Source organism: Montipora capricornis, chromosome 11 (genome assembly GCF_036669925.1).
Source record: "Montipora capricornis isolate CH-2021 chromosome 11, ASM3666992v2, whole genome shotgun sequence".
Taxonomy (NCBI): Eukaryota; Metazoa; Cnidaria; class Anthozoa; order Scleractinia; family Acroporidae; genus Montipora; species Montipora capricornis.
Window position 1 is genome coordinate 9,278,096 of NC_090893.1, and position 19,533 is coordinate 9,297,628.

Below are 19,533 nucleotides of genomic sequence, written 5' to 3' on the forward strand. Positions count from 1 at the left end.
TTTTGCTTCCCACTCACGTTTCCTTCCACGATTAATAGCAAATAACACATTTGGCTTTCGTCAAACTACTTATGAAATTCACTTCACCTGTCAGTCACAGACTCTGGAACAAACAGGAAAAAACAATTAGATTTTGTCTTCAGTCTTCATTAACTAAATAAGCAAATGGTCTGTTTCTTTGGTTAGAATTTATCATCTGTTTTTACTATAAGAGAAAACAGAGTTCAAAATTACTAGGTTTCTTTTAAAAGTTTAATCCACGCGTGCGTATTTAGAGTGAAACTGGCCTTCTTTGAAATTTTGAAGGATGTGTAAGTAGTTTCAAGCTAGACTGAAACTCAAGCTAGACTGAAACTCCTTCGTCTCTCCGACGAAGGGCTAACGCTCGAAACGTCAGCTTTCCAAATCTTTCACGGTGGTTATTCGACCTTTATCAACCCGCTTGATAAAATAAATTTCTGTTTCAATCTCCCACCGACGCAGTACCACAGTTTCTTTAGAAACTAAAATTTTGATTTTGATATGGTTGATTTTCATTGGTTCAACTTTTAAAATGGACACTGATGTGTCGGTGATGATTTTTTTAAATTTTTTTGAAGCATTTAACCAAGAAAAGCAATCGAGATTATATGACTTGATTGCGTTAATTTTTTATGTCCCCATTAATGCTCCAGCGCTAGAACGACTATACACTTAAATAAAGTTCACTTTTCTTTCCTTTCCTTTTTATTTGGATGATAACACAACGTATTTCCTGCCGAAAACATTGATACGTCAGCTTTCCAAATCTTTCATGGTGGTTATTCGACCTTTATCAACCCGTTTGATAAAATAAAATTCTGTTTCAATCTCCCACCGACGCAGTACCACAGTTTCTTTAGAAACTAACATTTTGATTTTGATATGGTTGATTTTCATTGGTTCAAATTTTAAAATGGACACTTGATGTGTCGGTGATGATTTTTTAAATTCTTTGAAGCATTTAACCAAGAAAAGCAATCGAGATTATATGACTTGATTTGCGTTAATTTTTTATGTCCCCAATTAATGCTCCAGCGCTAGAACGACTATACACTTAAATAAAGTTCACTTTTCTTTCCTTTCCTTTTATTTGGATGATAAACAACGTATTTCCTGCCGAAAACATTGATACGTCAGCTTTCCAAATCTTTCATGGTGGTTATTCGACCTTTATCACCGTTTGATAAAATAATTTCTGTTTCAAATCTGCCCACCGGACGCAGTACAACACGTTGCTGTAGAAACTAACATTTTGATTTTGATATGGTTGATTTTCATTGGTTCAAAATTTTTAAAATGGACACTGTGATGTGTCGGTGATGATTTTTTAAATTTCTTTGTAAGCATTTAACCAAGAAAAAGACAATCGAGATTATACTGAATTGATTTGCGGTTTAATTTTTTATGTCCCCAATTAATGCTACAGCGCCGGTTAGAACGACGATACACTTTAATACAAGTCTCACTTTCTTTCCTTTCCTTTTTATTTGGATGATAAACAACGTATTCTTGCTGAAAACATTGATACGTCAGCTTTCCAAATCTTCATGGGGTTATTCGACCTTTATCAACCCGTTTGATAAAATAAATTTCTGTTTCAATCTCCCACCGACGCAGTACAACAGTTTCTTTAGAAACTAACATTTGATTTTGATATGGTTGATTTTCATTGGTTCAAATTTTAAAATGGACACTTGATGTGTCGGTGATGATTTTTAATTTCTTTGAAGCATTTAACCAAGAAAAGCAATCGAGATTATATGACTTGATTTGCGTAATTTTTTATGTCCCCAATTAATGCTCCAGCGCTAGAACGACTATACACTTAAATAAGTTCACTTTTTTCTTTCCTTCCTTCCTTTTATTTGGATGATAAACAACGTATTTCCTGCTGAAAACATTGATACTTATGACGTAAGCATGAGAGCTCTTTTTGCATGAGCTGAGCTGCATGAACTGGGGTATTCAGCTACTTGAAGACGTTTCTTAAATCATCGCTTCTTACTTCGTAGACGCATCCACATCATTTCAACTATCAGCTGGGACGAAATATACACTACAGCGAGGTCTTAAACACCATTTTCTCGAGTTATTTCGGCCAACAGGGTGATTCAAGGTATGAACCAAGTATTAGTGTGTCAGTAAGGTGATTAATGAAGTTATTTTTCGCTAATTGGTTTTATGATCTGCTTCGCAAAACGAGAAGGAAAGGAATAGTGAAAACTGTTTTTTTAAAACACTATTATTACCTGCAATAAACGTCTACGCATTTATTCAAGAAACGTAAAAGAATACGCATCATGACAATTGACAAAATCCAAATAGAAGCTTTCAGCCGCGCTGTCTTTTCTCGTTGATTACTGTGAACGAACAATAACTTGAGGACAGAAAGGAACCTACTGTGTAACTGCAGGAGAGTTTCGTTTATTGTATTGTGTAAGATGATTCATGTTCCTCAAATTTACGAATCCGCTTACAGTTACAGAAACACGCTTAAACACATTTATAATATGATACCAAACGGGAGTTCAAGCTTCATATTCAAACTTAGAATCTTCCTCAGGAATTCAACTTTGGATGCGTATCCAAGTAATACACCCGTTTGCGAGAAATATAGCAATTGTAACTACGTGCTTTTCATCAAAGAAAACGCCAACGAAAGACAAGTCGTCTGGATTTCAATAGATCCTTTGACCTTAAACCAGCAGCTTCCATTACATAGATCTAATTACGCTGCGCAGAGGTAACATGTAGAGACCAGTTATCCCACACTTAATAGTCGGACGTCATCCTCTTATAGTCTTATCCTTATTGAAGCAGTAATTGATTGATACAAAAGCATCTCAACTACAATGTTCGGTTTAAGTGTTTAATACCTTTTTTTTACTGCCAAAACAAGATATGTCAAAGCAGTCGCCAAACGAGATTCAAATTCAAGTCTATTTTATCATTTCAGGCAACTGACTGGTTCAAGGCGGCAAGTTAAAAAAGGTAAGAAGAAAGCCAGAAGAATTTCTTTGCAGAACAGTGATGCGTAGCAGATAATGGGTAAGGTGCATCAGCAAGCTTTTGTTGATCATAAAGGAAACGAGTTTTCCAAATTAAAACTTTAAGTGTCACTGTTTAAATAATGAAATCGCCAACTAAGAGAGTACTCAAAGCACGATACCACTTCCGCCCATTGCGGCGCTCAATGATGGTAGACCGAATGATTGCAATCGCTGTATAAGATTCTCCGCCTCACATGGAGCATTTGTAGCTTTTTATTGGTTCACTGGATCTCGGTTACTAGCCATAATAATACTTGTGATTGACTTTACATTGAAAATGATGCTTATCTTGAAATTTCCAGTTTTGTCGAATAGAAAAATGATAGAAAGCAAAATCCATTGACTTTTGTTGCAGACGATATTTGATATAACCAACTCTGCCTTTTGCGTCTCGTTTGCCCTTTACCGCCTTCAAATCCGTAAATGCTGGCTTATGTAATAACTCCCAGTTAAAAACAGCGAACTTACGCAACGTTTCCAAATAGTTTACGTTGCCCTTACGAGAGCAAAGTAACGGTGAGTATACTGAAAATACAGAAAACATCTGACAACAATGAATCGCCAAGTATGTCCAAGTCAGAGAGGAGAATAAACTTGTTTATCGTTTTAGGAATTTCGTTGTTCGCAGACCGATCTGGTCAATGGTGACGCATGCGTATTAACACACTCCTCAATCCGCAAACTTCGCTTAATCCGAGAATATCGGGTGTCCAAAAGGTGAAAAGTGCTCAATGATTTTAAAAAGGGTTTGATAAATCTCTGACAGAATCCCCGCCGAAAATCTCAGGGCTGTCCTTTTCTATCTTTTCTAATTGCAAATCAACCCCCATTGTCAGCATCAGTTCCAATTTTTCTTCAGTGTATATTCTCAACTCAGTTCATTGCTTTCCGTCCATATTTGACCTTGTGGTTTTCTTATCTGGTTATGCCTGATATGCATACTATTCCATAAAACTAATGCAGTTATCTCGGTTCGATAGTCGCTTTAGTAGCAAAGGAGAAATGTAGGGAAACTGAAACAATCTCATAGGTTGAAGAAAATAAAAGGGAACCGAGTAACACTGGCATCGAGGCTGACGTTGATCATTTCCGAGTTCACTTCAACTCGTTTTTCACAGCAATTTAACGCGCGAATTGCTGTGGCTATCAGTTCTACTTTTCGTGCGAATAAAGTACAGTAGTATACACACGAAAAAGACTTGTGAATCACTAATCCAGCTACGCACGAATATCTTGATTCAGTGCTCATCTTCCCATTTAAATTCTTTGATATACGAGATATACGATTCGTAGACGCCATATGCATCGTAATGCCTACTTTTTCGGAATACCATACTCATCACTTTAGGAGACAATATCTAGGAGTAATCATTGATTATGAAATGTGTTAGCACGTATTACGTAATTCAACATGGCGCTGAAATAACAGACGAACGAAAAACGAAAACTTGCTAAGGTTCACCCTTTGCACAGGATACTGAAGCTAATAAAAGAGACAAATTGCGGACATCCGACCATAACTTTAAGCCTATGACATCGTAGACTTAACATCGCTTTCTAGTTAAACAAGGGCACCAACCGAGAAAATTAAGGCAAAAGCCTTTGAGAGACATTTCTAGGCTCCTTGTAATGTATAAAGGCTGTCCAGAGAGATGTTATCACCGAAAGAATTTGGTCTGTTCGGATATCTTAGCTGAAAATTGAAGTGTCCGAAATTTTTAGGGAATTAAATCTTCATTTCAGAAATTGCCAGCTGAACGTTACCTTCCAGGGAACCATTTCCTTATCCGAAACTACTAGGTGACCTTTTTAGTGCCAACTGAATTGCAAAAATATCCCTTCCGAAAACGTAAGGGCAGTACTTTTCCCTGGTTGCCAAATCTTTTAGGTGATGTTTTACTAAAGAAATCTATAGCTGTTTGCAACGTAAAACCGAAACTCTTAGAACAGTTTGGCTCTCCCGAACACATATTTCACCGAAGATTATAGTTTGGTGCCCCTGTTAACTAAACTTTCAAGACAAATTTCCCAAAGGGTTTTGGTTTTCGACGGAAATCACTTCCAGAAGCATTTTCAGCGTGATGCGAGATGCGAGTCGCCGTCAAATCGGCTGTCAAACAAAAGAGCTCTGATCAAAGGAAATACCTGTTGGAAATTCTGACAAGAAAGATCGTCTTGATGGACACCAAAATACCCAAAAAACATCAGAAACGAAGACCCCTAGCTTTAAGCTTGTAAGAAGTCTATCAACACGGAGAAAAAACCGGCTAGCCAACTCTTACGTATTGGGTAATGCACTCCGTAACCTGCGATCAGGGGTTCTTTTCTTTATAGAGGGAGCGAAAAAAAGAACGCCTGTATTCTCTAAAAACAAGAGCACTGAAGATCCCTGATGAACGCGAAGTGTTTGCTTTAAAGCACAATACAACTCCTCTTTAGAACTTGACGACAGTTTCGTTTCGTTATTGAGCTCTGAAGCTGCTATCAACGGCTGACCACTGCGCGCCCTTGACCCTTCACTATGCCAATGCGTTGTTCATATTGAAAGCCTTTTCTTCGAGGATCAGGGAAAAGTCGAAACAAATCTTTAAATCACAGAAGATAAAAAGAGGATAGAATGAGGGATCTCTAAATCCAACAGCTGCGCACTAGTCACTATGAATTCTGCCTGACACATAACAAGCTTTCCAGGGATAAAGAAGACGTGGAACGTACAGAATGTTAAACCCACAGTGCTGATTTCTTGCAAAGGGCGACCCCTTCCAAGATACCACAAGTCCAAATATTGGCTTTCTTTCACTTAGAGAGTATGTTCTAAATTTTAATACGCCCGGTAGTTAATTAATAGTCTAATAGGTCAATCTTACTATTAACATTTTTAAAATAAATCAAATGTAACACCCGCCGGAGGCCTTCGACGTTCAAGATATTATGTTTGACCTAACCTGCGATCAGATGTACATTTCTTTAGATAGGGCGAAAAAGTTCCGTCCAGTCTAAAGAAAAGTACGCCTGATCGCAGGTTAGGTTTGACCCAGTGAGCCACTTTTAAAATCTGTCAGATCCCGAGACAAAGGTCACGCTTTATTTAGCGTCACGCTCCAGTTACTTCGTCACGTGTTGCTTTGACAGCTTCAGAAAAGATCTCAAACAGACGCCGACCGCATCGAAAGGGAGCTTTCTCCGCTTTCTACTAAATACTAAAAAGCTGTTTTTCCGAAACGGCTTCAATCGATAAATTGCACAAACGGCTATGATTTAGGAAGAACGTTTGTAATTTATTTTTTGGTTTTCTTTAAAAGATCTTGGTGGACGCTTCGCCTTGCGTGAAATCAAAGGCTGAAACAAACAAGCTATACTACATTGAATTTCAAGCAAGGAAATAGACATGGAATCATTCACCCAAAATCACGGGATATTTATTTTATTGCTGTGGACGGTTTCATGCGTAACTTCTGGCCAGAGGGAAGGTAAGAATTCAGTTAAAAACTGTTTACTTTTCGGAGATATATGTGTATTTTTAATGCATCCAATGTAATTCAATGACTTCCGTCCTATCAAGACATCGCCCTTGGTCCAAATTATTCAGCTTGAATGAATGAATCGTCGTCCAGATCACTATATGACTTAAGGTTGACTTAAACTGGGTCATTGATCGGATAAAAGCTTGAGAGGCAAGCTTGAATATATTACCGATTTCACAAACAGAGCTTATTATACAACGCTTCACTGGGTTGGACGCACGCTTCGTTTTGAAGTCGGTCTAGCACTCTAGCACAATTTTCTTTTTCGATGAAGAATTACAGATGAATTAAATCATCGCAGAAGGATCGAGTATTTGAATGTGTGTATGTGATGAAAATCCACCCACGCAATCGAGACGCAGTTAGTTTCTGTGGCCTGCTTGTTCACGTTAAGTAATCCTTGTAGTCCATTAAAGCTCAACCACAGAAAATCTGAAAGTACATTTAATTGTTTTTACTCCTATTAAGATCAGATGCTGTCAACTTTTTACCCTCGTATCGACAGTAAAAGATGGGTGGCAGCGAATGTTGATGTAAGCTTAAGTTAAGGACCGAGTAATCGAAAATTCAAACGAAAAAAAAAACGTGAAATCGCAGTTGTAATAAAATCCAGTACAAGTTGATCGATTTTCTCCGCAGGAATTTAGTGACCTTTAATTTTTTTTAGATGGTATTCCGGTGTCATTGCGACTTGATCAAGCCGTAAAGATTATTCAACATCTTAAAAATAAACCACATGATTTACTTGTGTACAGCTAAGGTCTCGGCTGAGAAGTGTGTGACCTACATAGTTTTTGTACGAGAAAACTCGCTCAAATATCCGTAGTAATGAACAATTATTTCAATCCCACAAGTTCAAGATGGATTTCATCAAATAGAATTAAGAAAGCCTTTTCATTACTGAGTATACACTATTAATTCGAGGAATCATTTTTAGATCATTTGAATGGTTTTCACCAATGCACGCATAAAGGAATATGATACGTATATTGTGGTCGAAAACAAGAACTCTGCGGTCGATTGAAGAATGATTTTGTCTTTCACTCATGTTTTCGAACAAATCTGATGGATGTTCTTACTACCGCGAAATAAACTTGTAAAAGAAATTAAACAGAATTCGATGAGACATTTATTTGGTATGTCAATTTAATAGTCATTGTTGAATTTCCTTGTAATTAAATTTGCGTTTTGGCCACTGGCTATGAATTGGAACAGGAGACGATTCCAGAGGAAATTTTGTCAACAGTCCCTGTTGTGAATAGATGCGCTTTTATTTCGTATGTCTGATAAAATACTTCATGAACATGTATTTCATCATTTAATATTCGTGTATCAAGGTCTGACCTGCACTCTGAAAGTCGAAACGGCCCGTAGATAACTTTTTTCCAACATTATTTTTTTGGTTAAAACTATTAATGCTCATTTGTACTATTCGGTATTTATCATCATCATTAAGCCTTAGCTGGGGTTTTAGGAAAACAAAGACCCACTCAAAACACTGTCCACATTCAGTGTGATGTGAATGTAAATTGTCCGGTTTTCATCGCTATAATAAACACGCTGTTCGAGAAAATAAACTTGGCCATATTGAACTCTAGGATGAAATTTACGTACATCGGTTCAAAAATTCTGCGTACTTAGCGACGTAGTCAATGGCAACGTGCTAAATTCTTCAGGATCACTTTCGGAATGATGAAGCATGAGCTACCCTGCCTTGTGACAAATGAGCATCATAAGTTGTTTTGGTACATACAGTACACTTGAAATTCCTGTCAACATTATTGATACGTTCAGCAAAGATCCAACCCCCTATCTATTTTGGCAGCGGTTCATAAAACAGCATCGGATGGTTTAAAAACACTTTCTGGCCAAACTTTAAACAATATATATGCTTACACTTTACCACGCAAAACATGTCCATTTTTTCATCGTTCTATTGTCGAGAACAGTTCCTCAGCTGGCAGAGTGCTTGATCAGAGATTAGGAAATCTTCTCCAGATTTTACACTAAAAGAAAAATGGAATTTGTTTCCTATTAGTGCTAATTTTATTTTACCATGTGAGGGTGTTTGTTCGCCTTATTTACAATTCACATTCTTCAGGTCACCCTAGTGACCCATTGCTTCCAGTACCGAAACCCAAAAGTCAAATAGCTTCCCCGCAAGGATTGTGATTGTTTACTGTTTAACATACTGAAATAATGTAAATTATTGTAAATGGAATGAAAATAGTTTTGGTGTGCCAACCAGTCTTTTGAGAGGAAATACTATTTGTGGTGTTCCCTACAGTTTACATAACTGCATTCTGTACTTTCAGTAATTTCTAGTGAATTGAACAAATAGGGCCTCAGAATTTCCCAATTAGGGTTGTATTGCAAACCACATCACACACGTCTTCTCTGACTTAAGCACAAGGTTCTTTCCCTTCTCTCCTTGTACTTCCTGAAAGTACAAGAAACCAACATGATTTGGGTTCATTGTTGATTTCCAGTGTCCCAATTAGTGCTCCAGCCCTAGAACGACTAGACACATAAAATAAAGTTCCTTTCTTTTCCTTTCCTTTCCTTTTCCTCCGACTCTTTAATTAAATTAGTCTTGAAATGAATGTGTATGTGTTAGTCTTGAAGTCAATGCTGGTATCTCCATGCTGACACCTGACCTCTTCCACAAAAAAGGTAGTGAAAAGTAGACACCACATTAGGGCCGTTTATACGAGAGAAAATAAGCCGCGGCTAACTCTGGCCGCAGCTTACGTAAGCCGCGAAAGGAACTATTTATACGAGATGATAAACTCCCAGGCCAGGATAAGACGCGGCTTGAGAAAGCCGTGAACGTAGATTTTGTACCATTTATACGGGGTGTTCGCGGCTTACTTAAGCCGCGGCCAGAGTTAGCCGCGGCTTATTTTCTCTCGTATAAACGGCCCTATTGTCTGCTTACCGATCATCAGTACATTTATGTTAATGTTAATTACAGTTAAGTAGCTTATCACAATCTGCATACCTGCAGAATACTCCAAACGATTGCTGAAGTTAAATATTTTTGGAATGATTTTGGTTTCTGAAATGTCAATTTGATGATTTGAAACATCTCATTGACAATTTTGCTTAGCTCTCATGCATATTGTTCAGCTTGTTCATTGTTACAAGTAAAAGATAATCGTTATGAATTACTTTAAAACCTTTCAACAATAATTTTAATTGCTGTGGGATTTTACAAATTGCTATACTGTATCAAGATATGGTAAATTACCAAAATTCCCACCATTCTCAAAAATGTTATAGTTCAAACAGCATTCTTAAGATACACTTAACACCTTTCTTGTTCAAACTTTAAGATAATTTTTGATCACCTTTTATCAGAGAGGAATAGCTACTGCTCTCTTGAGATTAAGCTATTCTCACTTTATCGTTGATCAGAAGCAATTGTCCTTAACCATATTAAGCTCTATGTGACAACATAAACAAATGACTTCATGCCCATAAGGGTTTGGAGACACCACACCCTTCGAAAAATGCACAACTTCAAAAATTTTTTTTTTTAACCGAAACCACTGGAAAGCACCTTTGCAGATATTAACACAAAGTGGTAAATATACAAATAAGACATGGCGTCATTTTTAACATAATTAGGCTTAAACCGCTTTGAAAGATGTTTTTAAAAAGTTTAGGTCATTGCATAATAGTAGTTTTTTGTGACCTGGGACCCGTTTCTCGAAAGTCCCAAAACTTTTCAGGTGTCACAATTCCTTATATATCTGAAGAACGGAGAGGATTTAAGTTGTTAAACTTCACAGTCTTTTTTCTTTTTGTTACCTTGAAAACATGTGAAAAGATCAGCTTTCCAAAACAAGCAGTTGGCAGTTTCACAAATGGCTTTTTGGCGGGCTTTTCGGGCCTTTCAAAAAACGTGCCCCTGGTTTTTGCAACATTCATCTGTCAGATTGTTGATAACATGTCCCTCAGCCAGACTGACTGTCTCATTCCATCTTAATCTTATTCATGCTTTGACCCTGTGTTTCGTACATGTAGTTTTTGAAACCTTGCCCTGTTTACAAGTAGTAGTTTTATGCATGGTGACTTTCAGGGGATAAAAATCTGTAAAAAAAAAGCTATTGTAGGCCATCTAAGGCATTGTCCATATCAGGAAGGCAGTATGTAATTGGGGCATGCTTATCACATTTCACAGGGTCAGTTGGTCTTAAAGTTCTAAAGAAAAGGGAACTTTCCCCTTTAAATAATTTCCTTGGCTTACAGTATTTCTAAGATACTGAAAGATGTTCTTGTTGGAAACAGCCCACCTTGTGCTTAACACAAGGAAAATGTACTAGCCATTTCTCTCCTGGGCACAAGCTGTGTGCCATGCCTTGTCTCTAATTGCATGTTAAGGAGAGAATAGCCCATAATGTTTGCAATTTATCAATATTGAGACTTGAAGCTAAGGCTTTCCATGATTTATATGTGTAAATTACTTCTTTGTTATTCTTTAATTCTTTTATAATCTTTCTTGAGAATTACAAGAGAGTTATGTCTCAGGATTTTTGCCTCAGGGTGTTTAAAAAAATGCATGTGATACAACCAATGCATGTGCTGTTGTATACAAACAAGGGTATCGGATTGTTTATCAAGAACATAGTTCACCCTTGTTTATGTAAAAACAAAAGAGGTAGCTATTATGACTGCTAGTTCTTGAGCAAAACACATCGACCCACTTTTGCACTACAGAGAATTTTATGTGGAATAAATCAGTTGAATGTAACTAATAAAAAACCAATTAAGTTGTATTTATTTCCTTCAAAGAAGATCTATCAATAAAATAATTTTGGCAAGGGATTTCTCCATTTACTCTACTCAATGTTTCAAGCTTGTTAACTTTTATTTTATTAATTAAGAGTAGCAACAAGAATTAACACTTGAAAAGTATTGTTTTTCCCCATTCATGTTTTCAATTCCCCTTTCACCTTGCTGAGTAGAAAAGTTAGTGAGAACCTGACACAAGTACTTCCTGTTTCAAAATACTCATTTGGTTAACCATCTGTCATTCTTAACCTTTCGAGGAAGAAAACATTTGAGCAAATTTTACTAGAGCTACAGTAGTATTTGCCCTATCATTGTACAGCTAAAAGTCTTTGACCTCAAAGTTCACATGACAAACATGCTGGTGAAACCTGCATGTACATATAAATGTATCAGTCGAATTAAGGGATAAGATCTACAGGTCTACATTAGTGCAACATGTACTAAGTGCTCTTCTCACAACTTAGAAACAAGGCACAGGATGATGTACCAATAGGAAGTTGTTATGAATGTTTACATTGCACAAAGCTTCATCACCTTCATATTCTGTTGTTGTGCTGCATTTGCTATAATAACACCTCAGCTCCAACAACAATCAACATGTACATGTAAGTTATTGACTTGCATAGAGTGTTTGATCACATGAAGTGTACATTGTTCCTTATCTCCCAGTTTGAAACAAGCCATAGAATGCTCTGAGCCAGGATGTCTTGGTAAAACCACAAGAGGCCACTCAAACACCAGAGTACTACTTAGAAGTCCTTCTAGGCATACTTTCATAGCATCTTAATACAATAAATCTACCTTTACTTCACTGATTTAGGCCATTTTGTCACCATTTTTGCATTGGTAAATTTCTGTTAAGCTTTAAGTTGATATCACTAGATTTTACCTTGAGCTTATTAAGCTTTCCTTATTCTTTGCTCTTAACTCTTTGATGTCTGTTGGCAAACAGGCTGCTACTTTTACCTATTGATCAATCAATCAATCAATATTATTATAATCAGTTTTAATACCAATTCATCAATTTTATGACATTTAGTCTTATGTACTTCCCAAACAAAGTGTCTATTAAACCTTTCTTTCCTGCAAGTGAGACTCATAGATCTTACTCTGTCTAACGGCTGATTCACTCATTAATTGGGGTCATTACTAAACCACGAAACGAAGCACCAAAACACCATGTATGACCCCACCATACATTGAATACTAACTGGCAAAGGTTGAATTTGAGATTAAATATCGTTAGGATTCAGATTAAAACTGAGATTAGGAGCAATAACTTTTTAGGCCTAACTAGGCCTAAAACAATGTTTAATCTCAAATCCAACCTTCGTCAGTTAGTATTCAATGTGTGGTGGGGTCGTACATGATGGTGTTTTAATAGTGCTTCGTTTCACTGCTTCTCTGTTCCGTTGTTTAGTAGTCCTCACCAATTGGAGCTGTTTCAGGAGTTCAAGGGTTAACAATCTCTGGATCCACTCAAACCCTTTCCCTCCTGAAAGTAATAATTATAAATTTTATTCTTTGCAACACCAGATTATTAAGGCCACTTCAGGGCTGAATGGGTAAACATGGTGTGCTGACAGTAACGCATAGTCCTGGTCACCCCCTGTGTCTGTGATTGTCCGAAAATAGCATCTTGTGTTCAAACTAAGGGATAGCAATATTGCCAATTGGCTACCTGAATGAGTTTTCTATTGAGTATCTTGCAACCTGCATATAAATAGTATGACAGATTATTCTAGATGACAGTGCAAGGGAAATTGCTTTGTTAGACACTCTTTTGCTTCAGTGCATGTTAGCCATGACAAGTGTTGTGAAGCCTTTTTGGTAATAATTGTTAAAAATGTTATGGACTGACTAGATAGTAACTTTTATATTTGGTCAATCGTTTTCAGTTCCAACTGCAAATCTCACAACTGCACCCAAAGCTGCCATGGAGAGAAGCCTCATTCATTTCATTTGTAAAGTTACTGGGTCACCAATCCCGAACATCACTTGGTATAAGAATGACAAGGTTCTAACTGTGTGGGACAGAATAGAAATATTTCCTTTGTCTGGAGGTGAATTTCTGCGTTTAGGACCCTTAAGAAAGTATCGGCATGTTGGAGATTACTACTGCAAAGCTTCTAATGAAGTTGGCACAGCGACCTCTCAAACAGTATCACTTGCCGTTTACAGAGGAGGTACAGTAAAAGTTGCTGCTCTTGTTTATTTGTTTGTTTTTGCTCTCTTCCATTTCTTGTTTCCTGCGCTTAATTGCTCTAAAGGAAAGCTTACAGTTCCCATTTTACAGAAATTAAGCCGTCTTTCCTAACGAAACAGTCATGTTACCTTAATTGTGTGATAAGCCGGCTCATCAGTGGTTACCGTTTCTGAGGGTTTTGTTTTTAAATCTTAAAAATACAAAATCATTGCTGATGGAGGAAACTAGCTGAATTGGTAAAAAAGTTTGAGTTTCTTGCGTGGTACCGGGGTGAAAATATTATATTAAAGAATCAAAGAGCACTTACCATTTGAATGGAATTTTCGGAAATTCCGGAGAGAATTCAAATGGAACGGTTCATCTCGGTGGAATGTTTTCGGAAAAAAGGTAATACCTTTCGAAGTATTCCCTTTTCCTCGCTTTGACCGGAATGCCCGAAAATTTCTGTACCATTTGTCCACAATTGCAAGTGCCAGGAAAAAAGACCGTTTTCATTTTCTGGCAAATGATGGAGCAGCACATTCCCATTTTCTTTTTCTAAGTACAGAACGTGCAGTACCATTTGTGGAAAAATTCTCACCGAAAATTTCATTCAAATGGTAGGCGCTCTTTAAAGACTGTTGGAATCAATACTCGTATTGATATATTTATTATATTATTTATTAAGCTGTCGTGTTCTCTACTGACCTTCGCAAACCAGATTTTCATAGAATGGTTTGCATATTTGTCTTTCTTTGGAAGCTCATTCGGTCTTTTTTGTTGATGAAATATCCACGCTTTTGGCAACACAAAAGTAAGTAACTTGCGACCAAAATGTCACTCTTTCCGGGCCTTGACACTTTTTCGCACGTGCATACGAGACTCTCTTTGCGCATGCACAGTAGCGCGTAAGACACGCAAACCACACAAAACGCGTGATCCACGCAATATAAACACGCACGAAGTGTGAGGACTTTTTAGCTTTGAAATTGTCTCAAGTCGCTATCTAAAAGGAAAAAACACGATACATTTTCAAGAGCCTCATTGTTTTGTTCTAAGTGGGGTAAATTTTTTGGATGTAGGTGAAGTAATCTTATCGGTAAACACTGTAACAATTCACATGTTTTGGCCAAAAGTTTGCACCTAAACGGAAGCGAATGACATGTTATTATTTTTTTTCAAAGTTTAAGCTTCCTGATATGCATTTATCTTACAAAGATATTCATAGAATTGTTTGCAGAACTTTCTCGAAATTGATGTAAGGATAAGTTGTCATTTCACTTTAAATAAGTTGTCATTCACTTTAAATAATAAAGTCCAGGACTTATTTTCAAGTTCACTTCTTTTTATCAAATAAGTGAAGGTAAGCTTCTTAAAATTTTTTATCTTAAGCTCATTTAGATTTCCTGTTAAATATACCCCTTTCTGTTTTTACTTGAGGTCATCCCCCTTTTTTCTTTCGTCTAGTGTCGAATGCGTTTCCTGATATTGGGTCGGTCGGTCGGTCGGTTGGTCTGATTGAAAAAAAATCCTAAAAAAAAAATAACAAGTAGTGGCGGAATCGGAGGCCTGATACGCCAGCGTCATTGCTGCGGAGCCTGGAAAACAACAAAACGTGAACCCGAAATCAAGATGGCGGAAAAGTTGGTTGATGTTATTGTAAAATGTAGACAACATGGGAAAAGGATCAACCACGGAAACTCCTATGCGAAATAAAACTGGTTTAACTACGTCGTTATTTTATTTCATTTTTTTTTTTGAAAATGGCAAAAATTTGGATCGGTCGGACGACGCTTAACGGAGGAAAAGGATGGCCTAATGCAACGTAGCGAAACAAAAGGAATTGTCTTATGTTTGATCCATGATCTTTCATTTTCAACCTTTAAACTCGCCTAAACAAAAGACATCGCTGTGAGGTTGTACTGCTATCACATGAATCGCACGCTTTGAAAATGAAACGAATAACACTGTACATGTACAATGTACTTTTGACGGTTGATACAGGTAATGTAAACGACATCATAACAGCGCAAAAGCAAAGGAGAGAGTTTATCCTTTGAATGCCTGTCTTTTAATACAAATGTCAAGAAGTGATCAAAAGCTTTTAAATGGTTTTTTAAAGATCAAATATTTGTAATGGCGGTGTCTTATGGTTCAATTGTTCCTTCGAGTGTTTTCGACCTCTCTAGTTAAAGGTTACACCTCTGTTATCGAAAAGCAAGCAACGAAAATGAAGACACTATTTATTTATATCCGTTCCATTAAATATTTGATTTCGCATTTGATACTACACTCTCCGATACGAATCAAAAGTCACGAACGATATAAAACCTTATTTTAACACTTTTTTTTATAACTGACTCAGTCTTAAAAATAATTCGACAAAAGCGATCCATATCTTTAGCCATTTTTTCTGCTTGTTGGTTTAAAGTTTAAAATCTGACCTTAGGCGGTATGCTTCTCGGAAGAATTTAGTATTTTGCTGCCAAAGTCCTTCCACCAATTTAGTATTTGAGCAAATTACTTAGGAGAAGCTATTGAAGGGTAAACCTATTTGTAAGTACGTTCGCTGAGGGGTGCCGTTCATTTTTTAAACATTTTTGTGAATGTCCGGTTTTTTTTTAATGCACTCGTTTGCTTATCCTCTTTACCACTGAATAAAAGGACCTCTTTGTTGTCACATGTTTGTTTGTCGTCTTTGGTCACAGGCAGAACCGCACAAAGAGAGACTAAATGCCTCAGTCAATGGCTGTCGTATCGTTTACATTACCTCCTCAGAAACAAGGACAAAACGTTGACCCCAGTCTAAGAGAGAGCACAAACTTATTATTAAAAGATCATAAACGGTTGCACGCGATAACAACTCTATACTTTATGATTGAGTTCCTTGTAACAATGTATGAATGTCCTGTATTAGACGGCACTGCTCAGTAGCTTTCATTTGAATGGTCACACTTTAGGATTTCACCCACAGACTCAAAAGATAGAACCACCTTGTACAGCATAATAAACAGCACCATAGGAAAGTACTGCTCAGTAGCTTTCATTTAAATGGTCACACTTTAGGATTTCACTCACAGACTCAAAAGATAGGACCACCTTGTACAGCATAATAAACAGCACCACAGGAAAGTACTGCTCAGTAGCTTTCATTTGAATAGTCACACTTTAGGATTTCACCCTCAGACTCAAAAGATAGAACCATCTTGTACATCATAATAAACAGCACCACAGGAAAGTACTGCTCAGTAGCTTTCATTTGAATAGTCACACTTTAGGATTTCACCCTCAGACTCAAAAGATAGAACCATCTTGTACATCATAATAAACAGCATCACAGGAAAGTACTGCTCAGTAGCTTTCATTTGAATGGTCACTCCACAAGTCTGCTCGCTCCAGTTTCCCTTAATATTACCCCCACTTATCATTAATTACCAGATATTTTCAAGAACGTTCGAAAATTATTGTTGAATTCTTGACTTTTGTTTAGTCGTCGGAAACACATTGTCGGAAAGAAGAGCTCCCTAAAATTCGAGTTTCTTTATACGGTGTCATTTAAAAACCGTTTCATTTAATTGCAAACTTTAAATCTTTAAAGTCTCACGAAAGAACCAGTGATCAAAACCAGCGTTTAATTGTGCTAATTCAACTGAAGTATCGAGAGGTACAGGTCTGTATTTTGGGTGCGTTGCTTATAGCTGGTTTTCACGTGACGTCACCGCCGCCATGTTGGTAGATGAAAACAAAAGGACCAGGGGGGTGGGGGGGGGGGAACGGCCTTAACATTTGCTTCAACATCCGTTCCATTTTGTTCGACAGCGATGTTGAAACCATTTTGGGCGCGTTCGATTGACCGTATTCCGGAATAGGAATACGTGGAATAGAAGTTAGAAATTCTTCGTTTTTTGCGGGGATTCCCATTAATATTGTCAAACATCTCAGTGCTAAAATGCTATTTCAAAGATAGCTTTATTATTCTTGTTTCTGCAAAACGTCATCACGATTCGGTCAATCGAACTCACCCTTAGGAGTCCTATTAGACTCCATTTGTGTTCGTAAATAGTTATTCCGTTTTTTTTTTTTAATCTTTCAAATTAAGATCTGTACCTCAGTTGAAGTGGCTCAATTATTTATCTTAGTGTGCCTTGATAATAGATGGAGATTGTTTTTAACCAATCTGATGGGACTGAAGTGGCAACAGTGTAATGTACAATTGCTGGTGGACGATCAGAAGAAACCAATAAGAGATCTTTTGTTTTCGTCTGACATTACATTACATTTCAGTTTTACCCCGAAACGTTTGTCTCTGTAAATTATGAAACTTAAAATGTAACAAATTTCATTTACATGTTAAGAAAGTGTTACAATTGTTATGTACCATAAACTGTTTTATCTCCCTTGTTTAGTTCGAAATCTACCTCCTGGATTCCCAAGGATAATGAAAAATCCTTCGGGGCAAAGCATATATACAGGAGATGATGCAAGGTACGAATGTAACGCCACTGGCAACCCAACACCTATGATTTCTTGGATGGTGGACAGATTCCCCCTCAACTTATCAAATCCAAGATACAGCATACCCAGCCGTGGAGTGCTGACTGTGGCTAATATTCAGCCAGAAGACCACGGCATCGCTTTTGAATGCGTGGCTGCTAACATCAATGGAATGGTTTACTCAAGAAGAACAAGGCTTATACACAAAGGTTTGTATTTCAGTGACATTTTGAAGATTGTCGTCGACGAGAACAATATGGCCACAAGAACGAAAGGTTTCGTACAATACCAAACTATTCGCTAGTCCCCCATCCCATAATGCAATACATTTTGGGGGGTTCTTTACATAAAAACAATACAAGTTATTTACTCTTAAGACTGTATCACGGCATGACTAGCCTACAAAAATGCTAACATTGGGCCTAAACACTATGCTTTAGATAACTACTAGGCCTATGGTTAGCATTTTTGCAAAGGTTTGGGTTGTTTCAGCTATGAAACCCTTCCCCGCACCCAACTTTCTCCCAAAGCATCCTCACCGTTCTTTATTCCAGTTGGCACACACTTTCCATTCCGAACGACTTGCAGTAATTGAGAATTGATTAGAACGACGCAAAGGTTTTCTTTGCGTGACGACCCCGTAAACGTCCCCTATGGTCTTGCTTAAAAGCTCACTTTATCTGGAAACGCCCGAAAGTTTCGGAGATTTTACGAAATGCTTGACAAACGAGATATGTGGTTTAAGTCTTGGTTCTCGCCCTTGTTTTGAAAGGTTTTTCACCGGGAACTGTTTCCTCCTCTCTCTCCTAAAAGCCAACGTGTCCTCACACAGTATCTACCCCCCTTCCCCTCCCCCCCCCCCCCCGTTCACCCGCACAGAATGCATGGACATTGGACTTAATTTTTATTGTATTACATTTCCTCCTCAGCTCGATACAGTAAACCGGTCATCACCAGTCCCCCTCAGCCGGTGACTGTCGATCCTGAAACAGTGGTTTACTTAAATTGCTCGGCCCGAGGCCTCCCGCAACCAGCCTTTTTGTGGGAACGAGATGGTAAACCATTCACAAGCGCAGAAACTACAGATGGCGTGTTGGTCATTCCAAATATTAGAAAGTCTGGGAACTACACATGCGTAGCCGAAAACAGCTTCGGAACAACGCGTGCCTCGGCTTACGTCACTGTACGAAGTGAGTCTTGAAACCTGGGTCCTTTTCTGTTAAAAGAATTTTTTTTTGTGTTCGGTCGGATTGGACGTCATTTTTGTGTTTCATTGGAAATTGCGATGGATTTGGTTTGTCAATTTTCTCTACTATAGCATCCAACCTGATTGATTGGGTTACAATCGTTGTCACTCAGCGCGGGCCCCAGCTTGTCGACGTAGAGAATTACGACAGAACTGAAGTTAAGAAAGATGTCACCCACAATTAAAGCCCTGCTGAATTTATAACTGTTGAATATT

At 37.6% G+C, this 19,533-nt stretch overlaps 1 protein-coding gene and 1 long non-coding RNA gene across 8 annotated transcripts in view; one reads left to right on the forward strand and one right to left on the reverse strand.

Annotated features, from left to right (window-relative positions):
• LOC138022898 (uncharacterized) overlaps positions 1-12,342 on the reverse strand; it is a 55,139-nt gene extending 42,797 nt beyond the window's left edge. The window contains exons 1-3 of the long non-coding RNA XR_011126672.1: positions 12,282-12,342; positions 8,492-8,601; positions 1-103 (exon numbers count right to left, since the gene is read on the reverse strand). This is a non-coding gene — a long non-coding RNA (uncharacterized lncRNA). The remainder of the gene's footprint in view (positions 104-8,491; positions 8,602-12,281) is intronic.
• LOC138022879 (receptor-type tyrosine-protein phosphatase delta-like) overlaps positions 1-19,533 on the forward strand; it is a 282,480-nt gene that overhangs the window by 25,399 nt on the left and 237,548 nt on the right. For 5 of the 7 annotated variants that reach the window (XM_068869874.1, XM_068869873.1, XM_068869878.1 and 2 more), the window contains exons 2-6: positions 2,978-3,012; positions 6,374-6,541; positions 13,291-13,578; positions 17,984-18,280; positions 19,001-19,261. In XM_068869874.1, coding sequence (XP_068725975.1) covers positions 6,460-6,541; positions 13,291-13,578; positions 17,984-18,280; positions 19,001-19,261 — 928 coding nt within the window. In that variant the 5' untranslated portion in view covers positions 2,978-3,012; positions 6,374-6,459. Of the gene's footprint in view, positions 1-1,956; positions 2,138-2,977; positions 3,070-6,373; positions 6,542-13,290; positions 13,579-17,983; positions 18,281-19,000; positions 19,262-19,533 lie in introns of those variants that run through there. The other 2 variants (XM_068869877.1, XM_068869876.1) reach the window with 2 other exon arrangements.